The sequence below is a fragment of the Corythoichthys intestinalis genome, chromosome 13, assembly GCF_030265065.1.
Source record: "Corythoichthys intestinalis isolate RoL2023-P3 chromosome 13, ASM3026506v1, whole genome shotgun sequence".
NCBI lineage: Eukaryota > Metazoa > Chordata > Actinopteri > Syngnathiformes > Syngnathidae > Corythoichthys > Corythoichthys intestinalis.
Window position 1 is genome coordinate 53,298,608 of NC_080407.1, and position 22,279 is coordinate 53,320,886.

The 22,279-nt window shown below is 43.2% G+C and overlaps 2 protein-coding genes across 5 annotated transcripts; one reads left to right on the plus strand and one right to left on the minus strand.

Moving 5' to 3' along the window:
• On the minus strand, positions 1-22,187 carry gpha2 (glycoprotein hormone subunit alpha 2). 4 transcript variants are annotated; one of them, XM_057853566.1, is made up of 10 exons: positions 22,051-22,187; positions 21,716-21,826; positions 19,194-19,451; positions 15,826-15,984; positions 15,249-15,761; positions 10,245-10,419; positions 4,128-4,401; positions 937-1,054; positions 693-877; positions 1-629 (listed from the first exon to the last, which is right to left on the minus strand). In XM_057853566.1, the coding sequence occupies exons 7-10, from the start codon at positions 4,194-4,196 to the stop codon at positions 525-527; spliced, it is 477 nt and encodes a 158-aa protein (XP_057709549.1). In that variant the 5' UTR covers positions 4,197-4,401; positions 10,245-10,419; positions 15,249-15,761; positions 15,826-15,984; positions 19,194-19,451; positions 21,716-21,826; positions 22,051-22,187; the 3' UTR covers positions 1-524. The 4 variants fall into 4 exon arrangements, with proteins under 4 accessions (XP_057709549.1, XP_057709548.1, XP_057709547.1 ...); XM_057853565.1 differs by having other exon boundaries at positions 15,249-15,506; positions 15,611-15,984; XM_057853564.1 differs by lacking the exon at positions 10,245-10,419 and having other exon boundaries at positions 15,249-15,984.
• On the plus strand, positions 10,393-19,626 carry LOC130928689 (atrial natriuretic peptide receptor 1-like). The gene is made up of 23 exons (XM_057855405.1): positions 10,393-10,425; positions 10,559-10,667; positions 10,727-10,859; positions 10,927-11,059; positions 13,366-13,470; positions 13,531-13,633; positions 13,693-13,838; positions 13,904-13,976; positions 14,037-14,181; positions 14,251-14,337; positions 14,732-14,875; positions 15,660-15,781; positions 15,842-15,980; positions 16,080-16,128; positions 16,277-16,378; positions 17,113-17,232; positions 17,296-17,389; positions 17,449-17,536; positions 18,555-18,694; positions 18,765-18,917; positions 18,984-19,082; positions 19,159-19,250; positions 19,318-19,626. The coding sequence occupies exons 1-23, from the start codon at positions 10,393-10,395 to the stop codon at positions 19,453-19,455; spliced, it is 2,547 nt and encodes an 848-aa protein (XP_057711388.1). The 3' UTR covers positions 19,456-19,626.
• Positions 22,188-22,279: the final 92 nt, after the last annotated feature.

Sequence of the window (22,279 nt, forward strand, 5' to 3'; positions counted from 1 at the left end):
ACACAAAACTACATTACTTAAATCAAAAATGTTGTTTCGATCAAAAAAAAAAAACAAAAAAATGAAGAAAAATAGTTTTCAAATGCATTTTTTTTTTGTTTCAAATTTATTTTTGCATTCAAAAACATTTTTTGTTGTTTGAAGTGACTTTTTTTTTTTTTTGGATTGAATAATAAAGACACAAATCTACCTCCATAAAAAGTTACCTAGTGTTGCTTTAACTCATTGCTGCCATTGACAACGATCGGACGTCTACTAGTGACAAACTCATAAATTCACAGCAGGAGGATAAAAAGAGCCACGTGATTAGACGTCTATCATCGTCGATGGCACTGAAAGAGTTGAAGTTGCTGACAAATAAATATTTGTGATTTTTTACATTCTTTTGTCATTTGTTTACGGTTAGTGCTTCTTGTAAAATGCGGCAAAAATGATTTTTCTGCGCTGTCAACACACCACCACGGGAATCCGGATTTGGTCTGGGAGTGCATAAGTCGATCGGATGGCGGGTTCCCATCCTCAGGTCAGTAGCGGGACGTTCGGCACATGTCGCAGCGGCAGGCCTTGGCTGTCAGGATCTCCAAGTCGTCGTGGTGACGCCCTCCGGGACACTCCAGGCGAACTTTGACCTAATATGGAACAGTTAATAAGACGGAGGCCTTATCCCGATAAACTGCCATCAGCTCGCTCACCTTGGCCTCCTTCCCGATGGTACAGCAACGTGACGATGACGTGACGTTGCGGGTGAAGTTGGAGGCAACCAGCACGGAGTACCTGGAAGGGAAGGCGCTAGACTCGCAGTAGCCTACGCAGGCGTGCACCAGGTGGGTCCCTCGACAGGTGCCGCGCCGGTCGCTGCGGACGCTCACGTTGAACGCTGCGCACAAGATCCGCTTTAATAAAAACGCCACCGATCGGAAGGTGGTCGGGACTCACGGTGCAAGTGACAGCCAGGGCTTAGGGTGACGTTCTCGGAGCTTCGACCGACGGGAGACGAGAGCAGCAGCGACATTGCCGGCACCACCAGCAAGCAGAAGGTCGTCGGCTGTGACATCTGTAACATTGTTTGACGAACAGAAAAACAAGCTTATTATATGCCTCTGCTGTGTATTGGAATGAGTTTATAACTAGTAGACGTCCAATCCGTTCGAAGTGGGAGGGTGGCAGCGAATGAACATTCGTTCATTCGCTGCCACCCTCCCACTTCAAATGGATTGGATGTCTATGATTCAGATTCAGAGATTTATTTTGTCATTGATACCAGCAAGGAGAATCAATGATAGTGAGAAAAAGGCGGTGGCGGACTGAAGGAATGAGCCACCATAAACACTATTCTCATTGATTTTGGTAGCAACCTGTTGGTTTGTATTTTTTTTTATACAGCGACATCTTTTTAAAACAATATACCAATTCATGGTGGGAGCATATCGATAACCTTTTGGGCTGCAAAGTATCACAATATATCACCTTTTCGATAGATTGTCAAACCCCTACTGGCTGCCAATGATCTATTTTGAGGAATTCCTCGACCGCTTCCTTTCTTGTGGAAAACCACACGATTTGGATACACGTGCGCCGATGATGGCCTTTATTTCAATTGTTCCATTAACGCTCATTTCGGAGTAAGTAGCGGCTTAACGACGAGGAAAATGAGAGCGACGGATGTCTGAGCGCCACCGTCTTAACACACGCTCACTGGCCTTGTGTGGAATGTAAACATCAAGTCAGGTTTTCCCTCTAATTTGGTCGATCTGACCTTTGTCGTTCCAACGGGAACGCACGGAACCCCCATTTTAATCTCCTGCTATACAGTCCTGAATGTGTGTTAAGATTAGGGCTACAGCTATCAATTATTTAGTAAATGACCTTTTTGCATTAAAATCACTTGACACAATAAACGATAACATGAGTAAACCATTAGAGAACTGTAACCTGATCAAAGTACATAAGTAGGACTTTTAATTCAAAGTTTCTAAATATTGGTCAAGTAAAAATGCATAGTTTTGAGTTTGGGAGTAGTTACAGAGGTCCACTACTAATATTTACCAACTTTGGCCAAAATTCATTCAGAATTGTGGATTTACAGTACCACAGAAATGAGAACTGTAACCTGATACATGTAGGACTTTTAATTCATTTCTCTAAATATTGGTACAGAAAAACGCATAGTTTTAAGTAAGATAGTAGACAGAGAAGTCTACTACTAATATTCACCAACCTGTCTTACATTTCTGCATAAAATGCAAGATATTAAATGTGACGGTTCACTTACTTATTGTCTTCCATCTATCATTGTTTGCATACTACCCTATCAAAATATAAAAACCTATAAATGTTTGGGTGGTTTTAGTTAAATCAGATACTGTTTTTTCATCTGTGTGATTTTGACGAAGATCAGATCACATTTGATGGTGGTTCTATGCAGAAATGTGAGAAATTCCAAATGGTTCAGATACTTTTTAATACCACTGTATACCCCCTTTTGTACTGTTTATTGTGCGTTTTCAATTGTCGTCGAATACTTGGGGAGAGTTTACAGTGCCCAACATAATTATTGGATTTATAATTATTATGTGTTTTTTAGCTTCTAATAATTTTTTTTCTAAATAATATGGAACCTTAATGGAAAAAAAGAGAAAAATCCAACCTTCAATACAAGTGCATTTATTCATTGGGGAAAAAATCCCACATAAAGAAATAATTATTTGACATCAAATAATGTGTGTCACAATTATTAGCACCCCTGGTGTTAAGACTTTGTACAACACCCTTTTGCCAACAAAACAAGGTCTGGGGACTGAGATGGCCATGGGAGGAGCTTGATTTTGTGTCTGGTAAACCATTTCTGTGTAGATTTGACCATATTTTTAGGGTCATTGTCTTGCTGAAAGACCCAGTGCGACCCATCTTCAGCTTTCGGACAACAGATTTTGATTTAAGATGTCCTGGAATTTCAATGCATTCATCATGCCATGCACCCTAACAAGGTTCCCAGGGCCTTTGGAAGCAAAACAGCCCCACAGCATCACTGACCCACCCCCATACTTCACAGTGGGTATGAGGTGCTTTTCAGCATGCGCATCTTTCGTGGCACGCCAAACCCACTTAGAGTGTTTGTTGCCAAAAAGCTCAATCTTGGTCTCATCTGACCAAAGCACACGGTCCCAGTTGAAGCCCCAATACCGCTTGGCGAACTCCAGACGTTTCTCCGTGCATGCCTCCCAAACAGCTTGTTGGCGTGTTGAAAAGCACCTCATACCCACTGTGAAGTATGGGGGTGGGTCAGTGATGCTGTGGGGCTGTTTCGCTTCCAAAGGCCCTGGGAACCTTGTTAGGGTGCATGGCATCATGAAAGCTTTGAAATACCAAGACATTTTAAGTCAAAATCTGTTGCCCGAAAGCTGAAGATGGGTCATCACTGGGTCTTTCAGCAAGACAATGACCCTAAACATATCGCCAAATCTACACAGAAATGGTTCACCAGACACAAAATCAAGCTCCTCCCATGGCCATCTGAGTCCCCAGACCTCAACCCTATTAAAAACCTGTGGGGTGAGCTGAAAAGGAGAGTACAGAGGAGAGGACCCAGGTCTCTGGAGGATTTAAAGAGATTCTGCAAAGAGGAATGGCTGAAGATCTCTCTTTCTGTCTTTTCCCATCTTGTGAAAAATTATAGGAGAAGATTAGTTGCTGTTTTGTTGGCAAAAGGGGGTTGTACAAAGTATTAACACCAGGGGTGCTAATAATTGTGACACACATTATTTGATGTCAAATAATTATTTCTTTATGTGGGATTTTTTTTCCCACTGAAAAAATGCACTTGCATTGAAGGTTGGATTTTTCTCTTTTTTTCCATTACGGTCCCATATTATTTAGAAAAATAATTATTAGAAGCTAAAAAACACATCATTATTATAAATCCAATAATTATGGAGGGCACAGTATATGATTGCTTTTGATGACGTGCGGACGCTAACTGAAACATGCTAATCGTTTGTTAATGCTGTATCAGCAGCAACACAAATTTGAATTGCTGTTATTGAAGATGAGACTATTTAATTCGATTTTAAATGCAAGCAAAATGTTTTAGTTACATTAAATCAGTAAAGTCAGTAAAAATTTCTTACCTGTATAGAGGAAGGCACAACTTGCAGAGCCCAGTCGATTGTCGGCAATGCAGAGGTGAGGTGTGTCATGCAGGTAGGACAGAGGCCACTTATAGCTGGGAACACACCCACGCTCTTCCATGCAGGTCCCCACTTTTCTTCAGCCCTGTTATTTCTCTGCTCCAATTTTTCCCTAAATGTCCTTTCTCCTTCTGCTGGTGCGTTAGCATGTCAGCGAGGCTACCACCTCCCTACCGCACTTTAAAACCTACATGGGGGGGCGGGATTGGGATCTCTGTGACACAGAGGAAAACTAGATTAGCTTTTCCATTAATGTGTTGGCACCATCGGCACACATGCGTGCAGCATGTTAGCGTCATTTAGCTCCTTTAGCGCCACTGATGGTGACAGACATCCAATAATTTGGCAACAAAAAACTCAATTAAAACTCTTTAATAGCGGCCATTACTTCATTTGTGTTGTTGGACATGCTTGCCATTTGATGACTTTTCTAATTTTTTGAATGACACACAGTGCAGGAAAAGGTGTTGGTGACCACCTTATGGCCCCGCACTTTCCCAATCGGGCTATGGCAATGGAAAAGCGGAATTTGTGACATCATCATCCTAACCCTCAATTACATCTACACAATTATTGTGGTGACAGTTGCGCAGACGGAACACCAGTGAATGGCCTCCTCAGATTAGACTGCGAAGGGCCATTATTTTAACGTGACTCAGCAAAGCTGACTGGTGTTTAGATTCATCCGTTGCATCTTTGTTAGCTTGGTTACCATGTAGCCTATGTCATTATTGTTAACTCATTCGCTGGCATTCGCCAAATCCGTTTGGCATTGAATGAACATGACGGCGAGAGACGTGAAGAACCGCTTTTGCACTGTAGGAACTATTCGCAGTTCCTAAAACCTTTAGGGGGACAATTGAGTTTTTTTGCGTGTTCACACATGTAGGAACTTAGGACTAGGAATTCGAGTTCCGAGAACCATTTTAGTTCCTACTCTGAAGCAGAACAGCAGCTATCAATTATTTTAGTAGTCGATTAATCGATGAACGAGTTAGTTCCAATAATCGAGTAATCGGATAAGGAACATAAAAAATTCAAATACCTGAACTGAGCCTAAAACGTTATTAAAAAAAAAAAAAAATGAGGATCTAAGTACAACAAAAGAACAATTGGCTATCTTACATAGCAAAAGTCTGCTAGCTTAAATGCTATAAAACTTTTTTTTTTTTTTTTTTTAACAATGCTCTTAGCAAATAATTCAAACCTATATTCCCACAAAAAAACTGCTAAATATCACTATAAACTAAATTATGAATGCATTAAAAATACATATACATTAGCTCAAACAAAAACTGACCTTATGTTGGTCTTAGCATGGAGCGGATTCAGCCATGTTAAATGAGTTACAGTGGGGCAAATAAGTATTTAATAAACCCAGAAAATCACATTGTTTGATTTTTGAAGAATTTATTTGCAAATCATGGTGGAAAATAAGTATTTGATCAATACCAAAAGTTCATCTCACTACTTTGCTATGTACCCTTTGTTGGCAATAACGGAGGCCAAACGTTTTCTGTAACTCTTCACAAGCTTTTCACACACTGTTGCTGGTATTTTGGCCCATTCCTTCATGCAGATCTCCACTAGAGCAGTGATGTTTTGGGACTGTCGTTGGGCAACACGGACTTTCAACTCCCTCCACAGATTATCTATGGGGTCGAGATCTGGAGACTGGCTAGGCCGCTCCAGGACATTGAAATGCTTCTTACGAAGCCACTCCTTTGTTGTCCTGGCTGTGTGTTTGGGATCATTGTCATGCTGAAAGACCCAGCCACGTCTTATCTTCAATGCCCTTGCTGATGGAAGGAGATTTTCACTCAAAATCTCTCGATACATGGCCCAATTCATTCTTTGCTTTACGCAGATCAGTCGTCCTGGTCCCTTTGCAGAAAAACAGCCCCAAAGCATGATGTTTCCACCCCCATGCTTCACAGTGGGTATGGTGTTCTTTGGATGCAATTCAGTATTCTTCCTCCTCCAAACACAAGAACCTGTGTTTCTACCAAAAAGTTCTATTTTGGTTTCATCTGACCATAACACATTCTCCCAGTCCTCTTCTGGATCATCCAAATGCTCTCTAGCGAACCGCAGACGGGCCTGGACGTGTATTGGCTTCAGCAGTGCAGGATTTGAGTTCCTAGCGGCACATTGGGTTACTGATAGTAGACTTTGTTACTGTGGTCCAAGCTCTCTGTAGGTCATTCACTAGGTCCCCACGTGTGGTTCTGGGATTTTTGCTCACCGTTCTTGTTATCATTTTGACGCCACGGGTGAGATCTTCCATGGAGCCCCAGATCGAGGGAGATTATCAGAGGTCTTGTATGTCTTCCATTTTCTCATAATTGCTCCCACAATTTATTTCTTTACACCAAGCGTTTTACCTATTGCAGATTCAGTCTTTCAGCCTGGTGCAGGTCTACAATTTGTCTCTGGTGTCCTTCGACAGCTCTTTGGTCTTGGTCTTAGTGGAGTTTGGAATTTGACTGACTGAGGCTGTGGACAGATGTCTTTTATACCGATAATGAGCTAAAACAGGTGCCATTAATAGAGGTAACGAGTGGAGCCTCGTTAGACCTCGTTAGAAGAAGTCAGCCAGAAATCTTGCATGTTTGTAGGTGACCATATACTTATTTTCCTCACTAATTTGGAAATAAATTCTTTAAAAATCAAAAAATTTGATTTTCTGTTTTTTTTTTTCCACATTCTGTCTCTCATGGTGTAGGTTTACCCATGTTGACAATTACAGGCCTCTGTAATCTTTTCAAGTAGGAGAACTTGTACAATTGGTGGTTGACTAAATACCTATTTGCCCACTGTATGTCATATTCACTGATGCCACCAAAGAGCAGTGTATCCTCTCAAATCAATTAAACCAAATGCAAACATCTTCAAAACTAACCATTACAATGCCACTCTAATTAAACGAACAAACGAAGCAGCAAAATTTGATTTGAAGCTCTTTTCTAATCTAAATACTCGAGTTAATCGATTAATCGTTGCAGAACTCTTTTACTTCAGTAAAACAAGTACTTCATCCACCACTGCCCAGCGGTTCCCATCCCTAGCAGTCGGTGAGTTCATTCAAAATTTGTGCGTATTGTGGTACAAATGATTTCCTGTCAATTGTCGTGTGTAATTGTGGCCAGATGGAATTCACAAAGACAACACACGTGACACCATCAACTTGAATTTTTGTGCCAAAATTCGTGACAATGCCTCGGGGCGACACACACCCTTGAGGTGGAACACTTAAGTCATTTAGATTGACGGGAGGAAAGTGCGCTTTCCATATGGTGACACTCACCGAGCAAGTCATCAAGTGGAAACATTAGGCGAGTGGCATTTTATCCATCAATGAGCAGAATAATGCCTTTGAATGCGGTCCACCTTAAACGAGACGGACGAGGAGGTCGAAAAAGTAATAAAACTAGAACAGGAAAAGAGCTCTGGTTAAGGGTTAGGATTCAGTTACAAAAATAAAAAGTCAGCCTTCAAAAAGTATGAAATCTGGACCGCATACTAACAAACAAGGATTGTCTCAGGAGTGATTTGTTCGAGAATTCTGTTAGGTTTTGTGTTGTTTTTTTCCTAGTGTGACTTGTCCCTGTGATTACTCATTGATTTCACCTGTTGTGCCTGCTCCTAGTGAGTCCACCTGTATTGCCCAGATGTTCCTCGTTGTCTCGTTACCCCTTGTCTGCATGCGTGTGTATACAAGCACCCAGTTTCTTTTCACCCCTTGTTGCGTCATTGTCAACGTCAAAGTCCATGTCAATTCCCGTGTCAATGCCCATGTGCTCGTCAGTGTTCTCAAGTTTGCCCAGTCCAAGTCCTTGTGTTCCTCGACAGGTGAAACAGCGCCATTACAGATTGAACGCGACAATGCGTGAGTGGGTCGTGCAGCGCATGCGTTAATTGCGTTAAATATTTTAATGTGGTAATTTTTTTTTTTTTAATTAATTACCGCCGTTTTGGGATAAATTTGATAACCCTACCTTAAGCCTAAACTAAAGACTCTAGATGAGTGTAACATATTATGTCTGTAACGTTAAATACAATTAGAAAATGATTTAATTAAGATATATATATATTAGGGCTGTCAAAATTAACGCGTTAACGAGGGGTAATTAATTTTTTTAATTAATCCCGTCAAAATGTTTGACGCAATTCACGCACAAATGCCCCGCTCAAACGTATCAAAAGGACAGCAAAGTGAAAGGTGTACTTGTTGTGTTTTTCGGAGTTTTGCCGCCCTCTGCTGGCACTTGGGTGCGACTGATTTTATAGGCTTCAGCATCCAGGATGCATTGTGTAAGTAATTATTGACATCAACAATGGCGGGCTATTAGTTTATTTTTTGATTGAAAATTTTACAAATTTTATTAAAACGAAAACATGAAGAGGGGTTTTAATATAAAATTTCTATAACTTGTATTAGTTATTATCTTTTATTTATTTTCTATATTTTTTTATAAATATATATTTTATTTATTTATATATTTATATATTTTATTTATTATTTTTATTTATCTTTTAAGACCTACAAGTCTATCCATGGATCGCTTTAACAGAATGTTAATAATGGTATTGCCATCTTGTTGATTTATTGTTATAATAAAGAAATATAGTACTTATGTACCATATGTTGAATGTATACATCCATCTTGGTCTTATCTGTCCATTCCAACAATAATTTACAGAAAAATATGGCATATTTTATAGATGGTTTGAATTGCGATTAATTGCGATTAATTTTTGAGCTGTAATTAACTCGATTAAAAATTTTAATCGTTTGACACCCCTAATATATATATATATATATTAAAAAAAGGCATGTCCGATATTTTTTTGCCGATTCCGATATTTTGAAAATGACGTGATCAGACCCGATCGATCGACATCTCTAGTTGCTATTTTGGGCAAAAACTTATATGTTTAATATTGCTATTGATCCTGATAATATAGGTGATTATCTCTGCACTTGGTGGTTTCTGTACATCTAGTGTAAAATCAGAGAATTTTATAGCCATTTTAAGTTTTGTGACATAAAAAATTATTTGGGATTTTATAAGGGAACGACTTTGAATTTTTTTCATGCCACTGCTCATTGTGACTCATATATGGCTAAGGTAGGTGCCTGTTTTGGTTTTAGGTCGGTAACAGCTTTGGTTTTAAAATGTTTGAATTTAAAGTTTTTGAAAATAAGCCCCCTACGGATCGGCCCCGTTTCCCGTGTCCTGTCAAGTATTATGAAGTCTATGCTCAAGTATAGCAACAAGTATTTGTCTATGTTTGTATTCAGGCCGATGCGGATCGAAGGAACTTTCTTTCAAATTGCACGTTAGAAGTGTCATTATCGCTCCTTTTCATTCTGTTTAGCGCGACAGCGCCGGAGATGATCTCACTCTGCAGATCAAACTTAATACTTGTGAAAGCCTTGCAAGCTTTGTAAGGGCGACTCCTTCTCGTTTTAAGAAAACAAATAACTCAATAGGCCCGCTACAATTAGCGTAAATCATTTTTTCCGTTCCGGGCTAACGCGCGCTAGGCGGGAGGGAAGTCAAAGTGAGAACGAAAGAAAGAAAGAGGGTAATTTGGAGACTTGGTTGCTACCAGCAGGAAGACACAATTGCACTCTCTAAGTGATGCAATGCTATTATTAACCTTAATCACAGTGGTTATCCTCCTCACGCTTGCCTGAGGCAACCTCACTAGCGGCGATACGGCCACTGTTTGCATGCGCTGTTACTGTCGGGCGGGGAAGTGGGCGACCGCTCTTCATCCGTGGTGGCTAATTAGCAGATTGTGTGATGGCAAATATGACTAGAGTATATCATGTGAGGGAAAATCCAGAGGAACATGCAGGTGGGCTTTTCCTTCATTCAAGTGTAGCCAAACGACAGATGCTCCTGGAACGCCACCGCCTGAAGTGGCTCTTCAATTTGTCGCCCTACGTTCAGGCTTAGAAGGCCCCAACTAATTGTGTTTCCCAAAGAATATCGTGTATAGTAAGGAAAAGGGTGATAAAGGTCATTGTAGAAGGTTGGATAATACCAGTGTTCTGCAGCAGAGGGCAGCCTTGCTCCAAATGCGTTGTGTTGAAAAGTGACAACCTGCTGCTCAACGCTCACTTGGATGCAGACATCCGAACGCTGTGGGCATCCTCCTTTGGCAGCTCCTGCTTAGTTTTGATTTGTCCGTCATGAGGAGCAACCTCTGCTTCGCCATCCTATGGGTGAGACATTTCACCGTTCAACTCCATCTTGCACAGTTCAAAAATCAAACTTTTGGAGACCCTTTCGTTTGACCTCATCAATGATTGGATTTAAACAAGACTGAATTTCCACTCTTGTCCATGTATATCGAAGGTAGTGTGTTGCGCCACACCTACGTCTTGCTGGCACGACCTGGACAACAGCGAGTATGACTGCTGGCCTCTGGAGCGCCCAGACGACTCCAACATGATCAGTTGCGGAGGTAAGTGTATTCACGCTGGCTGGGAACTGCGCTGGTAATGCCGGCGTGTCCGCGAACAGGTCTGGAGATGGCGTGGGTACTACGGCCTCCAGAGACGGTGAAAAGCGGCGAGGTGTTCGCCGTAGTCTACTCAGTCTCCGTGCGAGACTCTTTCTATAGCTGGGCCGTGGACAATGACATCTTCCCTCACAGGTAACCGAGCATCCCGACAGATCTTCCGTAAACCGTCGATGCGCTTTCTAATGCCGAGGTTGTTCAGTTCCATTGAGGGCGCGGAAGACGCTCGTAGGTTCTGCGAACATCACGATTGTCCCGCCAACTGGAAAGACGCCGACGGTGAAAACTGCTGCATTCATCACGCCAACATCCACTCCTGTCCACTGGGATACATGGTATACACACCCGTGCGGGTTAGCGAGCAAACGAGGTATAGGCGTATGAAAAAGTATCTGGACCTTTTGGAACTTCGCACATTTCAGCATAAAATCATCATCAAATGTGATTTTTGTCAAAATAACACAGATGATAATACAGTGTCTGCCCTAGTTTTTCATATTTTAATAAGAATAGTGTTTTCCGAAATTTCCAGGTTCGCAGTGAATCAGTAACAGGCACACTTTTGCTCAATAGACAATGTTTATTGATTAGAAAATGCAGAATAAATGAGATTTATTGATTACAATCCCACAAGAGCAAGCAACAAGCATAAAAAACAAGCATAACAAGGGTAACGATGACGCTAGATTTGAGTTTGTCAATCCCAGAATCCCCGCGTTACGTTACAGCACAACCAGGTGTCCCTTAGCAATGAAAATCGCTTACAGTGACAAATATGTGGGAGCCAACGCTCCGGTAAGGCGGCGAAGGAACAAAGCCAGGCGATCCGTACGTGAAGTAAATAAATGAGGATCTAAGTACAACAAAACAACAATTGGCCAACTTGCATAGCAGAAGTCCACTAGCTTAAATGATATAAAATGCTATCTATTTTTTTTTTTTTTTATGACAATGCTCTTAACAAACATTCAAACACATATTTCCCAAAAAAAACCGCTAAATATACCTATATACTAAATTATGAATGCATAAAAAAAACAATCTCAAGCAAAAACTGACCTTATGTTTTTCTTAACAGGGACCAGCTGAATTCAGCCGTGTTCAATGAGTTATGTCATATTCACTGTTGCCACTAAAAGGCAGTGTATCCACCCATATCAATAAAATGAAATGCAAACTTTCAAAACACACCATTACGACGCCACTCAAACAAATACAGTGATCCCTCGCTACTTCACGCTTCAAATTTCGTGAATTTCGCCTGGCTTTGTTCCTTCGCCGCCTTACCGGAGTGTGTTGGCTCCCCGCTCATTTGTCACGGTAAGCGATTTTCATTGCTAAGGGACATTTCGTTTTGCTGTAACGGTAACGCGGGGATTCTGGGGTTGACAAACTCAAACCTAGCGTCATCGTTGACATTTGTTGATACTTGTTTGCTTGCTCTTGTGGGATTGTAATCAATAAATCTTATTTATTCTGCATTTTCTAATCAATAAACATTGTCTATTTTGCAAAAGTGTGCCTGTTACTGATTCACCGCGAACCTGGAAATTTCGGAAAACAGCATGCAAACAATGACAGAAGAGGGAAAAACAAGTAAGTGAACCCTCAGCCTAAGGAGACTAAAAGAGCAATTGAAACCAATTGTTACCAAACAATTTAAGTCAGGTGTGTGCCCAATCACTGGTGAGTGGTTTAAAGCTGCCCTGACCACTATAAAACACACAACTGAACCATCTCTAAAAGTCTGAATGTTCATCAATGAACAGTCCGAGAAGTTGTCTACAAATGGAGAGAGTTTGGTACTGTTGCTTCTCTACCAAAGAGTGCCGTCCACCAAAGATAACCCCAAGAGTTCGGCGCAGAATACTCAGAGAGGTAAAAAAGAACCCTAGAGTGTCTGCTAATGACTTACAGAAATCACTGGCACGGTCCAATATCTCTGTGCACACACCACCTATATGTAAAACTATGGCCAAGAATGGTGTTCGTGGAAGGACTCCACGGAGGAAGCCACTGCTGCCTAAAAGAAACATAGTTGCTCATTTAATGTATGCAAAAAGGCACTTGGACTCGCCACAGAAATTTTGGGAAAATATTTAAACCAAAGTTCAGTTGTTTGGGAGTAACGCACAACGTCATGTGTGGAGGAAAAATGGAACAGCTCACCAACATCAACACCTCATCCCCACCGTGAAGCATGGATGAGGGAGCATCATGATTTGGGGCTGTTTTACTTCCTCAGGGCCTGGACAACTTGCAATCATTAATGGAAGAATGAATTCAAAAGTTTATCAGGATATTTTGCAGGAAAACCTGAGGCCGTCTGTCAGACAGTTGAAGCTAAAAAGCGGATGGATGCTGCAACAAGACATTGATCCAAAACACTCAAGTAAATCAACTTCAGAATGATTTCAGAAGAACAAAATAAGCGTTCTGGCCAAGTCAAAGTCCAGACTTGAACCCCATTGAGATGCTGTGGCATGACCTAAAATCAGTGATTCATGCCAAACATTCCAGGAATTGGACTGAAGTACAGCAGTTTTGTAGAGAAGAATGGGCTAGAAATGCACAAACGTGAGAAATTCCCAAAAGGTTCAGATACTTTTTCATACCACTGTTTGCTGGCGCTTGTGTTCAGACTTCGGAGAGCATCTGCGGTCCGTGGATTCCCGATGATGGGAAGATCTTCACGCATACTATCTCCACTTCGGGCAAGATGACGCAGACCAACTGGAGCGCCAAGGTAAGAGTCGACGCCCTGAGAAGAAGACGGGGCTAATAAAGAAGCGGTGCTGTCCGGCAGGTGGTTCTGTTCCACGTGGGCTTGACCTCACTCATCGCTCACATCCGAGTGGGCCGCATGCAAGTGGCGCTGGAGGCCAAAAGCACCGTGCTGCCCTCCGCAGGTACAACATTCACGCTTCTGCGGCACTGTCACCGCGTGACCGACACTGGGGTATTGTAGTCTGCGGTGATGGCGAGTGCCAAGAGGAGGAGCTTTGCTCCACCTGTCCCGCCGACTGTGGCCAATGCCCAATGACCGCGTCCGCCAAACTGGCCATTGGACTGCCGCTGAGCTTGCTGTGCCTCTGCTTCGTCCTAACTGCCACGGTTAGAATTGCTTAGCCCCCTCAATTGTGCGCACTTGTGACCGTCGCTGCCTACTGTACTTTCAGTGGCTGAGGTATCAGCAGCAGAAACTGCTATGGGATGAGAGCTGGATCATCGATTTTGACCTCATCAAGCAAGGTACGGAAAATACGTAAAGTAACACCTTGACTTCTCAGTATCTTGATTTTGGCACCGCAGATCTGCAAGCTCGCGTGACCATGAGCAGCTTGATTAGCATGGCCGCTGCACAGAGCGACAGCAATACCAGCTGCGTGACAGCCCTCGCTTCCAACGGAGGACAAGCCGGAGGCAGGAAGACTACGTTCACCTGCACGGGGATCTAGTAAGCTCGCCACTTTGACCTTTTTCCTTACGGATGACGAAGGCAAAACAACGTGTGTTTGTCTCACAGTGACGGTAGGACAGTGGCTATCAAGAAGATTCCTAGCAAGTCTTTCTCTCTGTCCAAAACCATCAGACAGGAAGTCAAGCAAGTCAGGTAAGATGTCACTAATGACTGCTACATCAGCATAGGTTGTCACATAAGCCTTCAATCATATCACATAAATACCACCTATACAACAGTTGCTACATAGAGAATAAGCTAAACTTGCTACAAAAACAATACCAAACGTGATATTCAGGGTGTGAAAGAAACACATGGTCAATTTGCATTAAATAAATGCGATTGCAGTCAAAATTTATGTAGAAATGGCTGTTTTCAAACATTTTCAGTTCACTCTTACATGCCATTATTTGAATGGACCTCTGCCTTGTTTTTGTTGCACAATAACAGTACTGTAAGCCAAATATTGTCGGAGGTCCCGCGAGTAGCACTATAAACTTCGGCATGGATACGAAAGTGATTAGGAACAGAGCCTGTGTGCGTTCAGGGAGTTGGACCACCCCAATCTGTGCAAGTTCATTGGCGGCTGCATCCAGTCGCCGAGCGTAGCCATCATCACCGAGTACTGCCCCAAAGGCAGCCTCAATGACGTACTTCTCAACGAGGAGATCCCGCTCAACTGGGGTTTCAGGTATGACCGCCTCCAGATGTTTTGGCCATGAGACAGGTGTTTAGGCATGTGCCGGTATAAGATTCTGACAGTATGACAACCTTAAGCCAAAACATCACGGTTTCACGGTATCACGGTATTGCAATTACAGCTCTAAAATGTGTTAACCTGAGATGCCTAAACCCAGAGCCACAGCTCAACATTACTACCATCAGAACAACAATAATTGAATTTGTGTATGACTCGTATCATGTTTACATTATACACAGACTGTCTCTCAACACAGTTGCCAGAGAGAAAAAAAACACCACGTTTTACCACCGCTAGACACACTAAACACACTGGAGTTAACTCTCGTAGCTGGTGGGAAACGTTCATGACAGTGTTTACTAACCTTTAATTTTGTATAAATGTGAAGTCATATTGGAGGTATTGCCTCCTCTGCAGCTACTCTGCGCAAAGTTGTTTTACATGTCGGTTGGCCCTCCTCCTCTAAGCCGTGGCCGTCTGTAAGTTTTCTGTATCCGAAGTCTTCCCATACCGGCGATTTCGTTTTCTTCGATGGAGGGAAAAAGTTCAGGAGTTTTACCTCCTCCAGCCATCGTGCAGCACAGTTGAGTAACAACCGGTGGGGGAGTGTTGAGCCTTGTAGCTGCAAGCGAGAGATTTCTACATTTTTGGGACGTAAACAATAGCTAATACAGTAGGGACGGTATGACGGAATTTTTTTTAAACCGTTTTCATACCACGGTATACCTTGAAACCTGTATTCGGCGCATGTCTATGTAACACAAGAGCCTCCTAGGTTCTCCTTCGCTGTGGATATCGCCAAAGGGATGGCGTACCTCCACCAGCACCGCATATGTCACGGCCACCTCAAGTCTCTCAACTGTGTGCTGGACGACCGCTGGGTGTGCAAGATCACCGGTGAGACCCTCGTTGTGTGGACTTTCTCCCGGAATTCCACCAACCTCATGGTTTCGGCAGATTACGGGCTGAGGGTGTATCGCCGGGGAGAAGGGGCGGAACCTCCCTCAGCCTATCAGCAGAGACTTCAAGAAGTGTACAAGCCCCCCGAGTTTCAAGAAGGCGATGTGGAGCCGACACTGGCTGGAGACGTCTTCAGGTCACTGTACAAACATGTGCACACGACACAAAGAAAACAATTATCGTTATTTTTTTGTTAAGACACACAGGAGAGTAACACTTGTGTGGGTGTGTTCAGTTTTTCCATAATCTTGCTGGAGATCGCAACACGCAGTGACCCCGTCCCCGTAAGTGTGACACCAAAACATTTCTGTTAAGTCCAGTAAGCAACCCTCGCACTCAGGTTCAGAATTCACAGGCCTCCTAATTTACTGCTTTTTCGTTAGTTTTGTCGATTCACGACCATGACTATTTTCACACGGCGCTTGTGTGCAGGTGGATGATTCCAGCCTGGAATGTTCTTGCTGTCCACCTCTGCCCGAGCTCATCTCCAGCAAAGCCGACAACAACTGCCCGTGTCCCACCGACTACGTGGAGGTAGAGTAGCTATCCGCCACCATGCCGCCCATCGGTCGCGAAGGAATTCGGCCTCCCAGGCAAGCCGCCGGAACCGCGACAGTCGAACCAGTAGGCATCCCGCTGGCACAGCCCCAGCAAGTTGGCTGGAAAGGCCAAACTCCGCGCGTCCACTCCGGTGTTAACCCTTTGTACTGACTCTATTTTGAACGGTTTAAAGAAGGCTCACCGAAAACAGGTTGACAATTTATATGTCGACAGTGATCAAAAAGCAAGGCAAAACAGACGACGGAGAGGCAATGCAGGGTACGCAAAACAACGGATACATCGGAATGTTCCCGAGAAGCGACAGTTGTTAGCTAAGTCTTTTGAAAGCTGTGGTGGAGTGGGCGTGCCTGGGTGTTGTCTTGGGATCATCCTTCTGTGGCAGCTTTGGGCGGTCAAGCTCGTGTGTCATCTTTCGTGGCTGGGTCGTGGTTGCTGCGGCAACTGAGGCATGTCTTGACGTCTAAGGCGCTGAGCTATCAATTTGTTGCCTTGTTAGGGTGGGGGTGTCCTTGCCATCAGGCGAGGGCTGATAAGCTGGTCCACTTTACTGTGTCAAAGGGCATGGAGAGAAGTCTGCCCATTTCTTTAAACTATGGTTAAATGCTTTACTATAATGAATGTGTTAGGCCACTGCAAACAGTTATACGGTCTCTGCGAGAAAAGTAACTATCCTCTACAGTCGTTAACATCAGTCTTTTCGTTGGCAGCTCATCCGACGATGTGGCGCTCAAAATCCTACCCAACGGCCTACTTTTGAACAAATCAGAAAGTTTGTCTACCGCATCAACCCCATCAAAGTCAGTCCGGTGGACATGATGATGAACCTGGTAAGACTCCACGGACCCCCGCCCACGCTCGTATTGGCTCACAGAGCGTGCGCTGCTTTTCAGATGGAGAAGTACAGCAAGCATCTGGAAGTGTTGGTGGCCGAACGAACGCAAGATCTGATGCATGAGAAGCAGAAGACGGATAGACTTCTCTACAGTAAGAAACACACACGGGGGAATAGTGCCCATGGGTCGATCATCTGCGTACGTGCGCAGGTATGCTCCCTCGCCAGGTGGCTGACGACCTACGTCAAGGCAAGCCGTCGCAGGCCCAGAGCTACGTCAGCGCCACAGTGTTTTTCAGGTAAGACAGACAAGAAGCGAGCGCGTACTGGCTAGTATTTGCCCGCCACAGCTTGGTGAAAGAAGGTCCACTGTTGGAGCAATCATTAGAAAATGGAAGAAGCTAAACATGAAAGTCAATCTCAATCAGAGTGGAACCCCATGTAAGATGTCATCCCATGGGGTCTCAATGATGCTAAGAAAGGTGAGATCAGCCCAGAACTACATGATAGGAGTTGATCAATGACCTGAAAAGAGCTGGGACCACCGTTTCCAAGGTTACTGTTGTTAATAGACGTCATGGTTTGAAATCATGCATGGCACGGAAGGTTCCCCTGCTTAAACCAGCACATGTCCTGTCTTAAGTTTGCCTATGACCATTTGGATGATACAGAGGAGTCATGGGAGCAGGTTTTGTGGTCAAATGAGAGTAAAATAGAACTTTTTGGTCAGAATTCCACTAACTGTGTTTGGAGGAAGAAGTGAGTACTATCTCAAGAACACCATCCCTACTGTGAAGCATGGGGTGGCAGAATCATGCTTTAGGAGTGTTTTTCTGTGCATAGGACAGGAAGAGTTCACTGTATTAAAGAGAGGAATACTGGGGCCCTGTATTGAGAGATTTTGGGGAGCAACCTCCTTCATTCAGTCAGAGCATTGAAGATGAGTCGTTCCTGGGTCTTCCAACATGACAATGACCCGAAGCACACAGCCAGGAAAACCAAGGATTGGCTCCGTAAGAAGCATAACAAGGTTCTAGCATGGCCTAGCCGGTCTCCAGCCCTAAACCCAATAGAAAACCTTTGGAGAGAGCTCAAACTCAGCCCAGAAACCCGACTGAAGGGTGGGCCAAGGTCCCTCCTGCAGTGTGTGCAAACCTGGTGAAAAACTAGAGGAAACGTTTGACTTCTGTAATTGCAAACAAAGGCTACCATACCAAATATGAACATTCCCACGATGAAAATTTCAGACCCCTCCATGATTTCAAAGCGGGAGAACTTGCAAATTAGGGTGTTCAAAATTTTCTTCACTGTGTGCAGTGACATCGTTGGATTCACGCAACTGTCCAGCAGCAGTACGCCGTACCAGGTGGTGGACTTCCTCAACAAGCTGTACACCACGTTCGATGACATCATCGACAATTATGACGTCTACAAGGTGGAAACCATCGGTGACGCCTGTGAGCACCCACAAATGCTATCAGAATCACTCGTTTTTCTCAGCAAGCTAGCATGTGTGCATTTGCGTAGACATGGTGGTGTCGGGCGTCCCGCAAGAGAACGGAATCCTTCACGCATCTGAGATTGCCAGCATGGCGTTGGACTTGGTGGCTGTGTGCCGCACCTTCAGGATCCCTCACAAGCCTAACACGCAACTGCAGATTCGCGCCGGGATCCACTCGGGTACGTGCAAAATTTAATCTACTGAATTGCTAAAACAAAGTTTTGTGTACGCGTGTGTTTGGTCAGGTCCAGTGGTGGCCGGGGTGGTGGGGACGAAGATGCCTCGCTACTGTCTGTTTGGTGACACGGTAAACACAGCTTCTCGTATGGAGTCTACCAGCTTAGGTACTGTGTGCACCTTCGTCTCCATCCTCCGCCCTCGCTGTACCTGACCAAGTACGTTGTGCCATGTGTTGCATAGCATTGAAAATCCAATGCAGTGCTAGTGTCTTTTACCTGCTGGAAGAGATTGGCGGCTACGTGTTGGCGTGTCGCGGAACACTGCCGGTCAAGGTCAGCGACTTCCATTCCCGTGCAAGGCCATTCGGAAGCCCGCTAAAGTCGAGCGTGTTCTCATCAGGGGAAAGGTGACATGGTGACGTACTGGCTGGACGGCAAGACCTCCGAGGAGTCGGACGGCAAAAGAGAGCAAGATCTTGGATTCTCCCTGCCTGGCGCGCTTGACGCCAAGGACCGTCCGATTGCCGGCTCCACCTGAAGGCAGCGGGTTGAACAATGTTAGCTAACCCCGAACCCAACATAAACATATCATCAGTGTTGTCAATAACTGTAATTTCACTTCATCAGTATCGAGTAAACTAACGCGTTAATTTTTCCAAACCAGTGATCTGATTAAAGTTAGTTTACTTAGTGTCTGTACATTACTATTTTTTTGTTGCTTCATAATGTACGTACGATGAAGAATATTGTAGTCATGTATGAAGAGCATTTTGACATAAGACCTAATGAACCACCATGAAGCTTTCAACCATTTGGCTTCAAAGCCCTATTGCTTCAAGAAACTTCATTTGGCCATCACAAGGGACTCCCTTGGGGGAAACAGTCAACCTCTGCTGCCACCTGCTGTAAGCACTGTTATTCTCCAACATGCCTCCTAGCATGCATTGCAGCGCTATAGATGTAAATAACAATCATTATTCATGTTGTCTGCTAATTATTTCCTCAGTTGCTGTTCAAGTTGTTTCATTAATTGCTAGTTATGGTATTTGGTAACACTTTATTTGACAGCGGCATCATAAAACTGTCATAAGACCATCATTAATTGCTAGTTATGGTATTTGGTAACACTTTATTTGACAGCGGCATCATAAAACTGTCATAAGACCAAATGAACCACCATGAAGCTTTGAACCAATTGGCTTCAAAGCTTCATTTGTCCATCACTGCTCCCTTGGGGGAAACAGTTACCCTCTGTTGCCACCTGCTGTAAGCACTGTTATTCTCCAACATGCCTCCTAGCATGCATTGCAGCGCTATAGATGTAAATAACAATCGTTATTCATGTTCTCTGCTAATTATTTCCTCAATTACTGTTCAAGTTGTTTCATTAATTGCTAGTTATGGTATTTGGTAACACTTTATTTGACAGCGGCATCATAAAACTGTCATAAGACCAAATGAACCACCATGAAGATTTGAACCAATTGACTTCAAAGCTTCATTGCTTCAAGAAGCTTCATTTGGCCATCACTGCTCCCTTGCGGAAACAGTCGTCCTCTGCTGCCACCTGCTATCAACACTGTTATTGTCCAACATGCCTCCTAGCATGCATTGCAGCGCTACAGATTTAAATAACAATCAAAATTCATGTTCTTTGCTAATTATTTCTTCAGTTACTGTTTAAGTTGTTTCATTAATTGCTAGTTATGGTATTTGGTAACACTTTATTTGATAGTGGCATCATAAGATTGTCATGAGACCAAAGGAACCACCATGAAGCTTTGAACCATTTGGCTTCAAAGCTTCATTGCTTCAAGAAGCTTCCTTTGGCCATCACTCGTCCCTTGGGGGAAACAGTCAAACTGTGCTGCCACCTGCTGTCAACACTGTTATTGTCCAACATGCCTCCTAGCATGCATTGCAGCGCTATAGATGTAAATAACAATCAAAATTCATGTTCTGTGCTAATTATTTATTTAGTTACTGTTCTTGTTGTTTCATTATTTGGTAGTTATGGTATTTGGTAACACTTTATTTGACAATGACGTCATAAGACTGTCATTAGACAATCATAATGTTGACATCACAATGTCATGAGCATTAATAAATGCTTATAACATATATCATTTAGTGTTATCCGGCAAATTACCTCACTTTTAAATGGATGTAAAAGACCCAAGCTGGACATAAATGGAGTTAGTGACATAATTTGCCGGATGACACTTAATGACATCTGTCATAAGCATTCAGTAATGCCCATGATAGTGTCATGTCAGAATTATGACGGTCTTATGACACCGCTGTCAAATAAAGTGTTACCTATTAACCCAAATAAATCAACAAATAAGCCGCACGGGACTATAAACCACAGGATTCAAAATGAAGTGAAAAGTAGCAGTTTATAGTCTGAAAATTACGATACTTTTTCATGTAATCTCTGACAACACTGCATATTTTTAGAATTTGCGTTGTCAGTACACATCATTTTCATCTCCATTAGTTTCCGCCGTGCATGCAAAGCATCTTTTTAATTAAACGTGTGTGTGAAGATAGAACCACTCATGTCAAGTGGACGTGGTCTCTCCATTCTGAAGCTTGCTCACTCATTTTATTAAGCATTACCATATCTGAGTAGACACATGTGCACTCATGTACTTCAAAGCACACTTCAACGGGATAGCGTCTCATCTTTTAGTTACAGAATACATCAGAGACGCATACAAACAAAGAAGCCACATGCATGGTTTCCATGGCTACCTTGTCATGTAACTTCCAAAACAACATGAAAAACGGATCACCTGTCAGTTATGGCGAAGGTGGGCGGCTCTCTTCTCCAGCAGCCAATGAGCTGCGACCCTGCCGGCGTAGATGACGTACGACCAAGACAAGAGCACAAGCGCCAACAAAACCTGGCAAAAACGCAAAATGCAAACATTTAAATATTGAAAACCTTCAAGGCGTTGCCAGTTGCTTGCATATAAAGACAAAACTGGCATATAAAGACATCTGTAACCGTCAACGCCGCTCAATAGACGCTAACAATTGTTCTACATTACAACGAAGCTGCTTGCTAGCTCCTAAGTTTAAACCCAACAAAACGAAACATTTGGCGTTTAACAAGCGTGAATTTTACCAAGGAATAAATCCTTTCCAAAGTTCGTCTGCTGACCACCACCATGTTGTGACTTGGGGGCTCTTGAATCACATTTAAATCCAAGAAAGATTCACTCGGTTAGCATAGCAAATGACATCACGTCTTGTTCTTTGCTGCCTTATATGTGTGGCAACGTACCACAGCGCCGTCCTGTGGTTGCACTCATAATTACATTCCAGTTGAATTTCAAAAAGGTAAACCAAATTTT